Source organism: Colletotrichum acutatum, assembly GCF_030867785.1.
Source record: "Colletotrichum acutatum strain CBS 112980 chromosome Unknown BDZ83scaffold_62, whole genome shotgun sequence".
Taxonomy (NCBI): Eukaryota; Fungi; Ascomycota; class Sordariomycetes; order Glomerellales; family Glomerellaceae; genus Colletotrichum; species Colletotrichum acutatum.
The window spans coordinates 175,708-189,773 of NW_026849056.1; the positions used below are offsets into that span (position 1 = coordinate 175,708).

At 52.0% G+C, this 14,066-nt stretch overlaps 6 protein-coding genes across 6 annotated transcripts; 2 read left to right on the plus strand and 4 right to left on the minus strand.

The window, feature by feature from the left end:
* Positions 1-31: 31 nt before the first annotated feature.
* BDZ83DRAFT_580356 (uncharacterized protein) lies at positions 32-1,094 on the minus strand (the record flags this gene model as incomplete). Its single annotated transcript, XM_060505345.1, has 2 exons — positions 32-768; positions 998-1,094. 2 exons carry the CDS (start codon positions 1,092-1,094, stop codon positions 32-34), a joined length of 834 nt encoding a protein of 277 aa, XP_060363732.1.
* A 2,050-nt stretch (positions 1,095-3,144) lies between these two features.
* BDZ83DRAFT_753319 (uncharacterized protein) lies at positions 3,145-3,537 on the minus strand (the record flags this gene model as incomplete). Its single annotated transcript, XM_060514336.1, has 1 exon — positions 3,145-3,537. The coding sequence occupies one exon, from the start codon at positions 3,535-3,537 to the stop codon at positions 3,145-3,147; it is 393 nt and encodes a 130-aa protein (XP_060363733.1).
* A 2,325-nt stretch (positions 3,538-5,862) lies between these two features.
* Positions 5,863-6,906, minus strand: BDZ83DRAFT_753320 (uncharacterized protein; the record flags this gene model as incomplete). The annotated part of the gene is made up of 4 exons (XM_060514337.1): positions 5,863-6,249; positions 6,300-6,427; positions 6,485-6,589; positions 6,654-6,906. The coding sequence occupies 4 exons, from the start codon at positions 6,904-6,906 to the stop codon at positions 5,863-5,865; spliced, it is 873 nt and encodes a 290-aa protein (XP_060363734.1).
* Positions 6,907-8,103: 1,197 nt separating this feature from the next.
* On the plus strand, positions 8,104-9,111 carry BDZ83DRAFT_753321 (uncharacterized protein; the record flags this gene model as incomplete). Its single annotated transcript, XM_060514338.1, has 5 exons — positions 8,104-8,338; positions 8,390-8,497; positions 8,550-8,683; positions 8,739-8,829; positions 8,888-9,111. The coding sequence occupies 5 exons, from the start codon at positions 8,104-8,106 to the stop codon at positions 9,109-9,111; spliced, it is 792 nt and encodes a 263-aa protein (XP_060363735.1).
* Positions 9,112-9,698: 587 nt separating this feature from the next.
* On the minus strand, positions 9,699-10,825 carry BDZ83DRAFT_625775 (uncharacterized protein). Its single transcript, XM_060508512.1, has 3 exons — positions 10,478-10,825; positions 10,349-10,401; positions 9,699-10,278 (listed from the first exon to the last, which is right to left on the minus strand). The coding sequence occupies exons 1-3, from the start codon at positions 10,682-10,684 to the stop codon at positions 9,852-9,854; spliced, it is 687 nt and encodes a 228-aa protein (XP_060363736.1). The 5' UTR covers positions 10,685-10,825; the 3' UTR covers positions 9,699-9,851.
* A 512-nt stretch (positions 10,826-11,337) lies between these two features.
* On the plus strand, positions 11,338-12,831 carry BDZ83DRAFT_652895 (uncharacterized protein; the record flags this gene model as incomplete). The annotated part of the gene is made up of 3 exons (XM_060510565.1): positions 11,338-11,393; positions 11,468-12,007; positions 12,060-12,831. 3 exons carry the CDS (start codon positions 11,338-11,340, stop codon positions 12,829-12,831), a joined length of 1,368 nt encoding a protein of 455 aa, XP_060363737.1.
* Positions 12,832-14,066: the final 1,235 nt, after the last annotated feature.

Below are 14,066 nucleotides of genomic sequence, written 5' to 3' on the forward strand. Positions count from 1 at the left end.
AAGAAACAATATTGAGTGCACACGTAGAGGTTTAACACACCAGAAGCCTCCAGCACAGAAGCTCAACCTCAACGCCAGAGATCCGGTGATGGATGACGGCATCCAAAAGATCTGTAGGAGATCTCTCAGCATCCACCAAAGCCCAGTCTGTCTTACTGATCCCCTTTGGTCTGGTCGGAACGATATCGACATTTTGACTGCTGCGGCCGATTCGACGCTTCCTCGGATTTCCTTCATCTTCAGGTGTCGCCGGGTTCTTTTGAGCGTTGGCAATGTTGCCGAGACGCTCACGAGCTTTTCGCAGCTCAAAGAAATCACTTAGGTCAGTGATGTTTTCAAACAGCCGCTGAACATATTCGCGCTGCTTTTCTGAAGAAACCGGCCAAGACGGATCGTCTTCGGGGGGGGCGCCAGCTGCGCGCTTCACGTGCCTCTCATAGGCATTGTCGACCTCCGCGAAGTGGTCCATGCTCTGGATAAGACCTTTGAATTCAAATGCCGGGGCAACGAATAATTCCGCCTGGAGCAAAGGATGCTCGTGTTCGTACAGCGAGAGTGACCGAGACCGAGCCATTTCGCGCTGCTGTACCGGCGTGTCGGTTGACGGGGACATCGAAGGGATCGATTCAGGTCCAAATTGTCTCTGCTGCTGCTCAGAAGGATCATGTACGGGCTCAGTCGCAGCATCTGATGGAATCTCTTGCGATCTCAGCCAGCCGTGAAATGCCGCACGATGTTTCAAGGCCGCAATCGCCTCGTCTGCTTCGGCTGGGGAGGACGCTGCGACACTCGAGATCCATTCATGGAACCGCTGGACAAGTCCCCAAATCTCGTCGCGATTAGATCTGTTGTACAAGAGAGATCTATAAAACTCGATGTCGGGGAAGAGCCTGAAATGGTCGTGATAGCGGTAAGGAATGACGTCGTCTGCAAGCGTCCAGTCAGTCTTCAAGCTACATTGCGTGAACACCGCCAAGTATCTTCAAGACCGACTTACTAAGAAGGACGTCAAATACCAACTGTTTTTCAGCGGAAGGCACCATCACATTATCAATAATGTCGAGATCAGCCTGGAATGGCGACTCCTCGCCCATAGGAGGTGCCGCCGAGGACATGAAGTCGGCCATGAGGTTCTCTTCGCCAGGCCATTGGTATGCGTCCAGCGCATACTCGTCGGTAGGTATGCCGAAGTTTGGCAAGTCGAAGTTCAACGAGCTGAAGTCTGCGAAGTTGGGATCCAATACTTCCAAGTCAGACACGTCGAAGTTGGCCATTGTGGCTAATGTGCGGGCCGGGGGAAATGATAGGAGAACGGATACTGAAAGACGTTCAACGTGAATAGGGGCGGCGAAAGAGGACCAAGATTGCGGAAATGTCGCGATCGTGAATGTCTTCGGCGTGGAGGTAGAGAGAGATGGGGAAGGAAGAACCTATCGCAGTAAGGTCCTCAATTTAAGGGCCGGCAGAAGAGGGAGACCACCCCAGGGCGGCTTCGAGTGAATCGCTGGGAATAGCTTCACCTTCGTCCGGTACTCTACTAGGGCCTGGCCATTGTGGGTCTAGCCTACCTTCGCCTTGGCTCGAGCTCTGTCAGGTGGTGGACTACCACAAACAACATCCTTGAATATATTGATGAATAAATGTGAAGCTCAACTACTCTTGGACAAGAAATTGAAGACGGTTGGCCTACCCTCGCCGGCGAGTCTGGAGGGGATAAACAGAAGCTGAAGATAGTTGTGAGCGTTCCAGGTGATAGAGGTTTGCCGATGAGAGCTGCTATAGCTAGTGGCCATGAGAAGGACCTTCAGCCTCCACGAGAGGCTGGCTGCCCGGTGAAAGAGCCGCACTTGCCCCTCGTGTGGACCGCCATCTTGCGCATTATAAGATAAACGACAAAAAAGAAGTATTCAGCGAAACTTGTAGCATGAAGGCATCAAGCCTTATGTCAAATGATCTCACTACATGATAGCTGGCTTATTGTTCTCATGCCGTGTTGGGAAAGCGTCGGAGTTCGGGGGGAAAGGGGACCTCATATAGATATCTTCGCCCCTGACGGGCTATTGATATCTTGTGTTGAGTGGTGTCAAAGAGTCCATTCTCCTCCTACTACTAGATTTTGCCTACTTTATGAACGAGGATTTTCTGCATTGTAGAGTGATTTGTAACAACATAGTTGGAGCACACTCGCTGTTGTCAACAAACAACTACCCCTGTCTCCTGGAAACTCACCTGCCAAAACATCTTATCACTCTAAGATTGCCTGATGTTTGAGAAGAACTTCTTTACGTGGTAAAGGCCTTTGTCATGTTGGAAAGGAAAATCACTCTGCGCAATCAATTGTGTAGCAGATCCCACGGAAGGTAGCCGAGAATTGGAAACTGTAGGCACCACATATAGTTATGGCGGGCAGCACAGTCAACACAAAGCATCAAAGATCATTTCTATATCGTATTTAACCAACACATGTCATGGCATAGCTCGATACAGGAACCAGAGGCGCCCATTGCAAAAGCTTACTCTCATCTGGAACAATTTCGGTAAGGCTTGGAGTTCCTCGGTAAAATGTTCTTAAGGATATGATCTCGGGCAAGGAACTCTCCTCGAGTGATGCACTGACGATTCCGGACTGGCGGGAGAAATCTCGGATACGTTGCGTATGTTTCCTGGAGAATCCTTCATGTTCGGCGGCAGACATCTCGCGTGCAGGAAAAAGACGTGGTCAGTGATAAAAGCGACGTGTAGTGAGCAGGCAAGGGACGGAAGACGGAGAATCTTGGCAATTAACCCAACAGGCAGCTTGCCGAGAGGAGACATGGTTTGTGTAAAGCTTTCCACTGTCATATTTGTTTTCTAAGCAATTAAGTTGTTGGTGGCAGCTTTGGAATCATGGCTGCAGAGCTAAGCTTTTCCTTTGAGATACAGAGGTGAGTTGTGAGCCTGCGACACAGGAAGAAATCATCAGACCAAGCTTCCTGACGCGTCTCTCAGCTGACCGCGAGACGGAGAATGCGTAGATTTCCATATCAACACCAGTAGAAAGACGTACAAGCGACTTGTGTTCATTCTGATACAAGCCTCAGCCACTCGATGTCCAAATCATCATGAAGACCCGTTGTCATGGGACAGACTCTCCGGCCCATAACCTCACTTCTCCACATACATGTGTTCTCGAAGCATGAACGGCTCTTTCTTGGCCACACAATGAAAGAATGCTGGCACGACAGGGCCCGTTGGCGCTTCCCCGTGCAAAAATAGTCCCTTGCAGTGGTGTCTATGTTCGGTGGACGCCGATAAGTTGTGAATCAGTGGCCGTTGATGCTCGACGCTGTGGAGCAGGTTATGCCATGTGTAGAAACAGTGCTCTTGGTGGAATCGCAGATCCGTGTAGAGAATCCTCCTCTCCCCAGCCATAAGCACTTGTTCAGACGCTGGCTTGGTGAGGTTCTTGTCGAATGCCCAAGGGCTCATGTTGTATGCATTGTACGTGCTGACGAGGTCGCCATTATAGCACTGAGATGGAACCCAGCCGTATGCCATGACGTCAAAAACGCAGCCGTTCGCCTTTGCTTCAGGGACCGTAGAGCCGCAGGTGTGTTTTGGAGCAGCGTGTGGAGAGGATTCGATGCTCAACAAAGAGTATTCGTGGCTGAAAGCGCCGAGTGCGAACAGTAGAAGGATGATCAAAGCGGACCAGCAAAAAAAACTTGAAATGTGGCATCGACGTCGGCCCACCGAAGAGTTGATTTCACGTTGACTGTATTTCTTCCTGAGAAGGACGTCAGCCTCGGGGTCACCTTGGGAATTCGTCATGACGAGTCTGCCAAATCGATGAGTAATGCCTTGGCGACTGCGGTTTCGGTGTTCAACGAATCTTTCTGTGATGCTCCTGAAAGGTAACTTTTGTGAATGTCTTCAAAGGCTAAAGAGTATTAAATCAAGGTGACAGGAGGAAAGATCCCGAACGAGAGGTTAAGATCGAGGTCATGAGGCAGGCACGGGGAAGTTGCGATCGGGACATTCTGCCACCTTCCTTTCCCGTGTTGGCGCTTCTCTTCGTAATCCTCCAAGATATCAACTATCAAATATCATGTTTGTCTTGAAATTCAGCGGCGTTGGATTGCTTCTTTCTCGAGAGTAAAGCCATCTTCTCGGCACAACCAAACATGGGTTTGACTGGTCAAAGGCAGCCACGACGTTGGTAGGTGAAGTTTCTAATCAAATGTACCGAAAAGTCTCCCCTAGTTGTTGCTAATTCTAGGAAGTACTTTTCCGCATTCGAGGTGAACCTAAGCTTCGCAACTGTTGATGGCGGTGACGGTATGCATGTTGGGTAACGTAGTTGTTGGTGTCCCTCCTCGTCGCCCCCAATTTGAACAGGGCCACTCGCCCGCCCCCCTAAAGGAAACGCCCGCACACAAATTGGAACTACCGAGCCAACGAGTGAACACATTTATATTAGGTACCATTTGTCCAACTTATCCTTGTCCTTTACTCGTTGGTGGGTAAGGCCGTTGGATGAACACGTGGTTTTGGTGTCAGGCGGAGAAGGACGGGCGCTAAACATGTCCATAGTCCGATCCAACACCATGTGACTGGACATGGATCTTGCAGAACAAAGGCCGCCCAGTCGATACCATGCGGTTTGCTTGGGAAACAACAGATATCACATATGTCACATTGGCACTTATCACCTTGGACCCCAACTCCCCAAAACTGACGTTGCTGTTGGTGTTTTTTCCGGCGGAGGAAGGATGAGTTTCGTGCCGCACTATGCCTTTCGAAAGACTCCTTGACTTTTTGATGGTATTCGATAACATTGTCCGAGTCTATCGGTTCAAAGCTTAAAAGAGGCATGGCTCTCCCTCGTCGAGGGATACACTCAGCGAATCCTTCATCTGGGCACTATCAACAGCAAGCCTCATATCCTGAATCAGCAGCCTCAAAATGCTCTTCAATATAGTCTTCCTCTCTCTCGCTGCCATCATGGCATCTGTTCTCGCCGCTCCAGTTCAGCCCAAGGCTGACCTTGAACCCAGATTCATCTATGCGAGCCCATCCATTGCCACATTTGGCGACGAGGGCCCTGTTGAAGAAGCTACGACAGACGCGTCGACTGCTTGCGTTGAATGCTTCTGATCCACAAGCAAGGTACGGCCGTGTTCCGAACATTTCGTTTGTTATGACTTCGGCGGAATCTAACTAAAACTTAGTTCATGAAGTCATGGCAGTCAGTCAGCGATCAGCTTATGACAGGCTACATTCCCACTTACAGAACACATAGTATAAGATGTTGGATAAGCGAGGGCAGAGAATTTGTTAATACGCTTAGCAGAAACAACAAATAACAATGGCATTGTTTCCGTAGAACAAATTAGTTGAATTTTTGAAGTCGTCTTGATCCTAAGGTCTCTTTTAAAGGTCCCCGGAATTGTTTGACCTCATGGACATAATTTTTCAACTGTATTCATGTGTTCATATTCTGACACTGAGAAGATGACATTTTGATATCAACTTTGTGTGTCCGATAAGTTTGCTAGCCAAGGATTTCTTTGATCTCTCTCTCTACATGTTCAGACTGGAGCCTGGCTTCTTTTTCTTGGCAGGAGAATGGTGGCAGTTCTTGCAGGCTCATCGGTTTAACTCAAAGGTTACGTTCAGGTTTGCTACCGGCGAGTTTCCGCATTGCCACGGCTCCAAGATCTTTGGGACACAAAGCCTAGTCAATCATTATTTCCCTTGAACTCAAAACATTACCCAAAGCTACCATTTAGACCTTCATCGAAGTGACTAACTGCAGTACAAGGATTTTCAAGGCCATCGAACATATAGAAACTGAACATCCTGCTTGTCCTACTTATTTACTTATGAGTCCTCTTCAAACCAAAGCTCAATCTTCTCAGTCTCCTTATCAAGCGTACTTTGCGCCTTATTCCAGTGCCCCTTCCCAGCCGTAGCCATGTTCACACGCTCGGCCTCGTTGAAATCATATCCCACCACGCCTTCCAAATACTCCTTGTAGCCAGCCCAGCTATGCCGCTTAGCCCACCTCTGAAGCGCGCCCAAGTCTCTGCACTTCTGATGGTGACTGTGCGAGTTGAACGAGACGTACTCCCCGGACCCCGAGAGCGAGATGTCGGCGTGGCACATCAAATCGTTCCGGATGTGGTCTACGCAGTGCATCGTGTGGATGTCGTTGCGTGGCCATTTCTCGAGGGGTATGTTTGATGTGAGCCTGTTCCTGATGCGATACTGCTTTTGTCAGTATCAAGCAATCGGAGATTCTGGACCTTTTGGCGTACTAAGCAATGGAGCGCGTGGAAGACGTTGATTTGATATATCTTGGAAACTGGATCATCAGGGTGAGAGACCGTCTGAGGTAGAGCATTTTCCTTCGCCCATTCGCTAGTAACCGAGACTATGCCATCAGCTGTTGCTTAAGGTATCAGCTATGAGCGTGCCAAGTACGACAGGAGGGAATGGGCACTCTTCTGAAGCTCATGCCAGAACGCGTCTGCTTCCGGTGATTTATCAGCTGCATCCACAATATCGTAGAGTTTCTCGGTGGAGTTGTAGCTCTCGAGAGTGAAGTCTTTGAATTTAAGTGTTAGTTTAAGTTGAAGAGTTGACTAGATGTATCTGTGAGAGCCCCTTACAGTCTTGCTGGTCAATGCCTTTGGATGTAGCAGCAGCATTGTTCGACTGGTAGTTATGGCAGGCAGACAAGCTAAGCCCCAAGATGGGGACTTGGCATAGGATAAAGACCAAGAATAGCTTTAGGTACGAGAAGCCTGAAGAGTTCTCCCCCGTGATGGCCTTTTCACACCGGCTGCAGAGTGTACCATGTTCCAGGTTATTTACCTCTGCCGCCAGCAATTGAGCACCCACATTAGACGAGTCTCGGTTCATTGGGATGATTCTTGATGTTGAGTAAGCGCACTAGGTTCGACCGGGAGAAAGAGACGGGGTTGCGAATTTCATCAGGTTGAAGACTCGCGCGACACTATTATGCCGTTGAAGCTCATGCAGTCGCGTTTGGAGAAGGATTGGGTATATTGACTATATGAAGGAACCAATCTGCTCTTCATAACAAAAAATAGAGCGATAGCCGCTGTCTATGTAACTCTTTCTCGTTGTGTTGGCCGAGTTGCCCATGTCTATCACTTGTCACTTGCGACCAGCTATCATCGCCAAACCTGGGGGTAGGAAACACCAACCTCAACACCGTCCACCTGCATTCATATCATTGGCATTTGAGAAGCAAACTGCCTCCAAGACAATATTTGAGGCCGTGTTACCGAAGCCTCCGAAGCCTGCGGACTCCTCCCCGGGTCCGCGTCTCGTCTGCGTTGAGTCGCTTTAGACACCCCTCACACCTTCGACCCCGGACATATCAATAGACCGTATTGTCGTCGCGATGTTTGCTCAACCCCTCCATGCTCAACGGCACGGACATCACAAAACCCACTTACTTATCTCTTTCAACCCCATTCAGTGCCGGCACCGGAACGCCGGGGCAAGGGTCTAACACCAAGGTGTGTCATCATCAATCAACAACCAACAGACGAACACTTCCAACAAGCCAATCACAATTTACAAACATTTGCTGAAGGAACTACCCCCTGGATAACACCAAGCCTAAAAAGTGTTCGACGAGGCCAGAAATGTCGTCGGATTCAGAAAGATGCCTGCGTTTACCGCCTCTTTTTCCCATGGTGGTGACGATGGCGGGATCTGCCAAGGGGCAATGGTTGGGATAATGGCTTACGAATAGCTTCCAAGGAGTTCCAAGGCAGGGCGCAAAGAAGATAGCAGTGTGCATTTCGAGATATTCCTTCGTCGTCACGATCGACGGGAATGAGCAAACATGACCGTTATCAAGAATTGGCAAGGGTGATTCAACCGCCGCGTCGGACTTTGTTCTTCGTTTAAAAGGGCCTCACAGATGCATGTAGGAAAGTGGATGTCATCGTACCAACGGTCGAGTGCCCGGTTTCTTCAACAAGTTGAAATCTCCTTGCTGCCCTGCTCTTTCTGCACAAAACCCCCACATTGAGTTCTTTTACCAGAGTGTCTTGAGCGAAGCCAAAGATCTCGCATTCCACGATGCAACCTAACGGTCTTGACCGTCTGGCCGGCCTCGTCCGCCCAAACGAGAAAGCCGCCTACGCTCATCTCCAAATTGAAGAGCTGGAACAGAACAGGGAGCCGAGCCCGCGTCGCTGGTCTTGCTCACCAAGCGTGTCTCAAGTGCTTCTTTTCCTGATCTCCGTGGCTCTTCTCTTCGCTACCGGTATCCATCATTTCCGCGAGAGCGAACACTCCCACTACCAACGAACAAGTGAGAAAAAGAGTCAATCACTGCTTTATGTAGATTGCTGACATATTCCAGATGTGGGAAACCTTGAAGAGATCAGAGGTCCGACGATGTTCAAGGAGGCCGACACCTCAGGTCCGTCTCCGGAGCTAGACGCTGCTTGGGATAAGCTCATCGATGAGCGTACGTGACCTCTGCTCAATAACTCCACGGGGAAACTTACACAACTTTCTAGGCCACTTCATGCTCATTCCCGACGAAGACTTTCCCACGTCCGAGTTCAGGACCAGGGAACCGCTGAGAGCTTCTACTCCTACGCACAACGGCACTCTCGCCGTATTCGAATATGTCCACGCCTTGCACTGCGTTGTAAGTAACCTAAAACCACTTCTCAACACTAGTTGAACATATCTGATGGACCAAGCACCTGATATGGAAGCAAACCTACCCCGACTACTACAAAGAAGACCATATGAAAATGAAGAACGACCCGAAGTGGCAACACGCCCACATCAGTACGTCGAGATTTCCCACTTCTGTGATCAGAATGACGCAGCTAACAAAGCTCGATAGACCACTGCGCGGACTTCTTGAAGCAGTACATCCTCTGCAACGCCAACCTCGCGTTCAACACCTACTCCTTCAATGAGACCCGCGGCGGCGCTGACGTGGATATCGTGTCGTCGCACACGTGCATCAACTTGGATGCCGCGGACGACTACGCCAACCGACACTACGTCAACAGATCTGAGCTGGCCATCGCTACCGGCAAGGAGATTACTGCCGATGTATTTTGAGGTGATGGCACTAGGAAGACTTCATGAGAATGTTGAGAGCTGCTCAGGCTTTACTAGAAGCAGAGCTGTTCATGGGCCAAAAGGAATTCATTAGAAGCGAAGAGAAACCGCCTCACTGTATGCAGATAGAAGCACGAGTTTTGAGAGAAATGCCAGATGACTTGTCAGGGTATCTCTATGCCTGCTTTTGCTGTTCCGCGACCTGTTCTTGGAACTTTCCTCAGCAAACCATGTGTGACCTCACCACCGAATTCCCAAAACGCCGGCCGGGCTGGACATTCATAACCAGCACATCTTTGTAAACATACACGGAACGCAGTGGGGGGGGCTACCACTGGCGGCGTCCGCCACGGCCTCTGCCGAATCCGCCGCGGTTGCCGCCTCCCATGCCCTGCTGATCGTAGCCTCCGTACTGTCCTTGATTTCCGCCAAAGCCCTGGTTGAAGTTCTGTCCCTGTCCGCCTTGACCAGCGTTGCCAGCCTGGCCCTGCATGCCATTGAACATGGCTGACATTTGCGAGGGGTCCATCTGGCTGGGGTCCATGCCCTGACCCATCATCTGCTGCATCATGGCCTGCATCTCGGGCGGCATACCTTCCATGCCACCCATTCCAGGCATGCCACCAGCCTGCGCGTTGGCGCCAGGCGCGGCACCTCCGCCGGGCATGTTCATTCCGCCCATCATCATCATGCCAAAGTCCTCCATCATCTTCTTCTGGCCGGCGGCAATGGCGTCGCCGCTAAACTCTCCGCGAACGGCTTCCTGCTTGGCGGCGTAGAGTGCCCACGTGAACTCGTCGAAGCCGTAATTGAAGTAGTCGCTGATATCGGTACCGGGTTTGCGCCAGGGCTTCTCGTTCTCGGTCAAGTCTGCAGAGAGTGTTAGCGATACGACACCTCAGCAGGTGCGCGTGGCCGTTCTTACCCTCGTCAATATTGACCGCGGTGATGGGCTTGCCGACGGGAGGGTAATCGGGATTCGCGTTGACGTCGATCGTAGACTTGGAAGCCGCGGCAGCAGCCTTGTCGGCGCTGGGGACACCGAGAGGGAGGTCGGAGGGTGAGGCTCTTGCGGAATCCTCCTCCTTGACGGGAGCTGCTTTGATAGCCATGTCGTTGGAGGCTGACCTTTGTGGGATGTTTCTGATGTCGCTGTAGCGAGATTGTCTGTTGTTTGTGTGAGCAAAGGCACAAAAAAGCCTCGTGTCTTTGTAGGTGAACAGAGGTTGGGACATACGTCGGGGGTGCAGCCTTTGTGCCATCTTTGCGCTCGGTGATGATGTCGATATCCTGGAGAAAGCGCCAGAACAGTCAGTCGCCAATTCACAAGTACAAAACGATGGTGCAAGGTAGGTAGGGTATGTACAGAATCATCCTCGTCTTCATCCATGGCGCCGCCCTCGTCTTCCTCTTCGCCCTCCTCGAGCTCTTCTGATTTGCTCTCTGGTGCCTCTACTTTTGGCGACGCCTCCTGTGGAGGAGGAGCAGCATTTTCAGCTGTTGTTGTGCTTGTAGTGGGCTGCTCGGTGGACGGCTCATCCGCGTAGAAATCGTCGTCTTCATCGATGTCCATTTTAGCTGTGTTTACGTCTTACGGTGTCTTCGGCAATGTTTCAAGAGGGTGGTGGGAATGGCGGTGGTACGGGCAGAGGTGGGAATAGAGGTGCAGGTGTTGGTGATGCAGCTTTTGCGGGTTGCTTTGCATTCAATGGTTTGGCGCCTGGAGCTCTAAGCTCTGGCGCGCCGAGAGGACCACCACCAAGAGGGCCACGGCGGACACAGCACAGCAAGGGCCGCCCAGGCCGGAAGCAGCAGCACGCGCCACAGCAAGCGCCACAGTATGTGCCACACCTATACACATCGGCCAGCCACCAGCCACAGACGATGGACCTCGATGACCCACAATCGCGCCCGGCAGACGGTAAAAGGGAATGCCGATTAGCCAATGAAGAGCCGTCGCATTTTACCACCAAGGCGGACGAGGCAACGCTCGCTGTTGGAGCTATCGAAGCTGCCCATGGCCCGAGCGCCAAAACAGCAGCCAATTCTTCCCCATCGAAGATCGCGAAGCAGCGGCAAGGAGCAACAAATAATTCAACCACGGGAGGCCACCACCAGCCGATACCTTTTTTCTCCAACTCCCCGATCTCGAGTTCTGACGCGCACGCGCCTCATAAGAACACCCTTGAACAACCCAATATTGGCGCCCTCGAACAAAAATTCAAGATGTTTGGACGATCAGCCGGTGGCTTGAGCATCAATACTGGTGCCGCCAATGCAGGGTGAGTCGAGAAGCTTGCTACATTCTGCTCATTGTATACTCGTGAAAGCTAACGACAATGTCAATCTTTTCTAGCACCACCAGTACTGCCACAACTTCTGCACCTAGCGGTGGCGGGGGACTCTTTGGAAACTCGACAGCGGCGACTACACAGCCTGCTACGGGCGGTCTTTTCGGCGGCACTTCGACGGCAGGAGGACTCTTTGGCAACAAGCCTTCAACACCACAACAACCAGCGACCGGCGGCCTCTTTGGAGCGGCACCAACACAGCAACCCCAGCAGCAGCAAAGCGGCGGCGGTCTCTTTGGAGGGGCCCAGACCCAGCAGCAGCAGCCTGCACAGCAGACGGGAGGGTTGTTTGGAGGAGCTACCACCCAACAACAGCCTCAGCAGCAGCAAAGCGGAGGGCTTTTTGGTGCAACCCCCGCGAAGCCGGCGACGGGCGGTCTCTTTGGTGCGAGCACAGCGCAGCCTCAGCAGCAGCAACAGTCAACAGGGGGAGGTCTCTTTGGCGGCGGCAACAATGCACAGCAAACCCAGCAGAACCAAGGCACGGGTGGTGGTCTTTTCGGACAGAGCCAGGCTCAGAACCAGCCGAAACCCGGTGGTCTCTTGTGAGTGACATTCCCTCGAAGGCGCGTAGCCAGTGACTGACAAGACATGCAGCGGCCAAACTCAGCCCGCAGGTAGCTCTGCTCCCGGCTTAACTATGGGTCAGTCGACGACGCAGCAAAGCGTTCCTGGCGTGCGAGTGGACATGTCAAATATCAAGGGCACGACGCGATTCAACGACCTCGAACAATCAATCCAGTCCGAAATGGAGAACTGCGATCTCATGATCCAGCGCTTCATGGCCCACGCATCCGAAATCCGAGGCTTCATGGCCGCTCACGGCGGTGACCTTGCACAACTCACCAACGACGTCAATTGGCTCCAGCGCAAGTACGAGGGCGTTAAAACGACGTTGGACGAGGATATCGTCACCCTGGGACACCTCAAGGACCTGGTCAAGTCCGACGCGGACATTGCCAAGATGGCGTTCGCAGGCGCTGATCAGCTCAAGCTACCCGCACACTACCACCAGACCTGGCTTACCCGCGGCGGATCGGGTGGCAACACGACCAACGGCAACCAGGACCGCAACCTCGAGGACGTGCTTACCCTCTTCTCCAACGAGGCCGACCGCCTGAAGGAGCTCAGCCAGTTCCAGGTCCAGAAGATTAAGGAGATGGAGCAGCACATGCCTGGCGTCGAGCACGGTCTTTACGAGCGCGTACGATCTCTGCGGGACCAGACCCAGGTGCCGGCCTTCAACATGGTTCTCGACCTGCTGGAGACGATCAAGATGATGGGCGACAAGATTTACGAGGCGGCGGGGAGCATTGTCGACGTACGGGAGAAGCTCACTCAGCTCCAGCGCCAATACCCTACTAAATGAGAGGAGAATCAAGATGGAAGTGTCTTGTGGATACATAGTCTGCAAGGGGAGGCCACGGTCCAGGGAAGCAAACGGCGTTCAGGTTGGGGAAAAGAATTATATACCGGCAGCATTGGCGAAATGAAGCATCGATAGCCGTCGGGCAAATGTGGCCGTGGACGAGGGTTGTAAGGTTGTAATGCTTGGATATTGAGATCCTAGAATGTGATGGACACGGTCTGCTTCATGGTCGATGAGAAGTAAGGGCTGCGAGAGGCGATTCGATAGTCCAGACGCGCCGGCTGATTCAATACCAAGGCTCGACCAAGAGGATGAATCACCGTCGACCGATGCCTCTAAGCGATTCGTTCTCATGGTCCGTACATCACAGGAATATACGAGACGAATACGCAACAGTCCAATACCCTTACATTCAGGTCCAGCGCCGCATCCGTCAACCAAGCCAACTCGATCCCCATGGTCGAGCGGTATAACGCCCTGGTCCGTTAGTAAAGAACTTGGTGATGAAATCCTGAGAAGTCTTCTCAGATGGAGGGTTTCGTAGGGTGCCCAGTTCGATTCACGAACTGGGCACTTGAGCTTTTGTCTTTTGCCTCTTTCTACAAAGCCCTGTTTTAACTTCATGTCCGCTCATGGCAAGCCGTGAAATGCAAAAAATGTCTGTATTTTGTAGTCTGAACCTTGATATAAGGTAATTGATGGGGTATCAGGGAGCTGTAATCCGCTCAGCAAAGCCGTTCATCCGCCCAAAAACGCCCGTCGATGCCTCTCGTGTCTCGTCAGTCTGTGACAATTGGTCTGAGGTAGTAGCAAAAAGGTTTCTAAGCAAATCCCTCCGCCTTTGCCATGTTCGCCGTCTTCGTCATCGCCACAGCCGTAGCCGTCGCCGTACACTCTCAGCAGGTAATACCCAAGCCGAGATCAGTACGATCCCTCCCGACCACCATGCTCATCATCCCCACCGCCGTCATCCTCGCCAAACTCGCCGTCGTCAAAGTAATTCTCCGCGTCGTAATCACCCGCATCAGAATCATCATACTCGACATCCTGCTCCTCCTCGCCGCCCTCCTCCCACTCCTCCTCCCCACCCTCTCCCTCAGCCTCGCCCATCCTCTCCAGCGCCTCCAACTTCTTCTTCGCCCCATCCGGCCCGATCTCCCCATCCTCATCACCCTCCGCGTTGACATGAAACATTTCTTCAGCCGTAGGCAGCGCCGTGATCCGACTCAACCGCA

Excerpts from the sequence above, each read along its gene's own strand:
- BDZ83DRAFT_625775 (XM_060508512.1), bottom strand. The coding sequence starts at position 10,684 with ATGGACATCGATGAAGACGACGATTTCTACGCGGATGAGCCGTCCACC. Across the intron at positions 10,402-10,477 it reads ATGAAGACGAGGATGATTCT|GATATCGACATCATCACCGA; the intron begins GTACATACCCTA and ends CGCTTTCTCCAG. Across the intron at positions 10,279-10,348 it reads ACAAAGGCTGCACCCCCGAC|ACAATCTCGCTACAGCGACA; the intron begins GTATGTCCCAAC and ends CACAAACAACAG.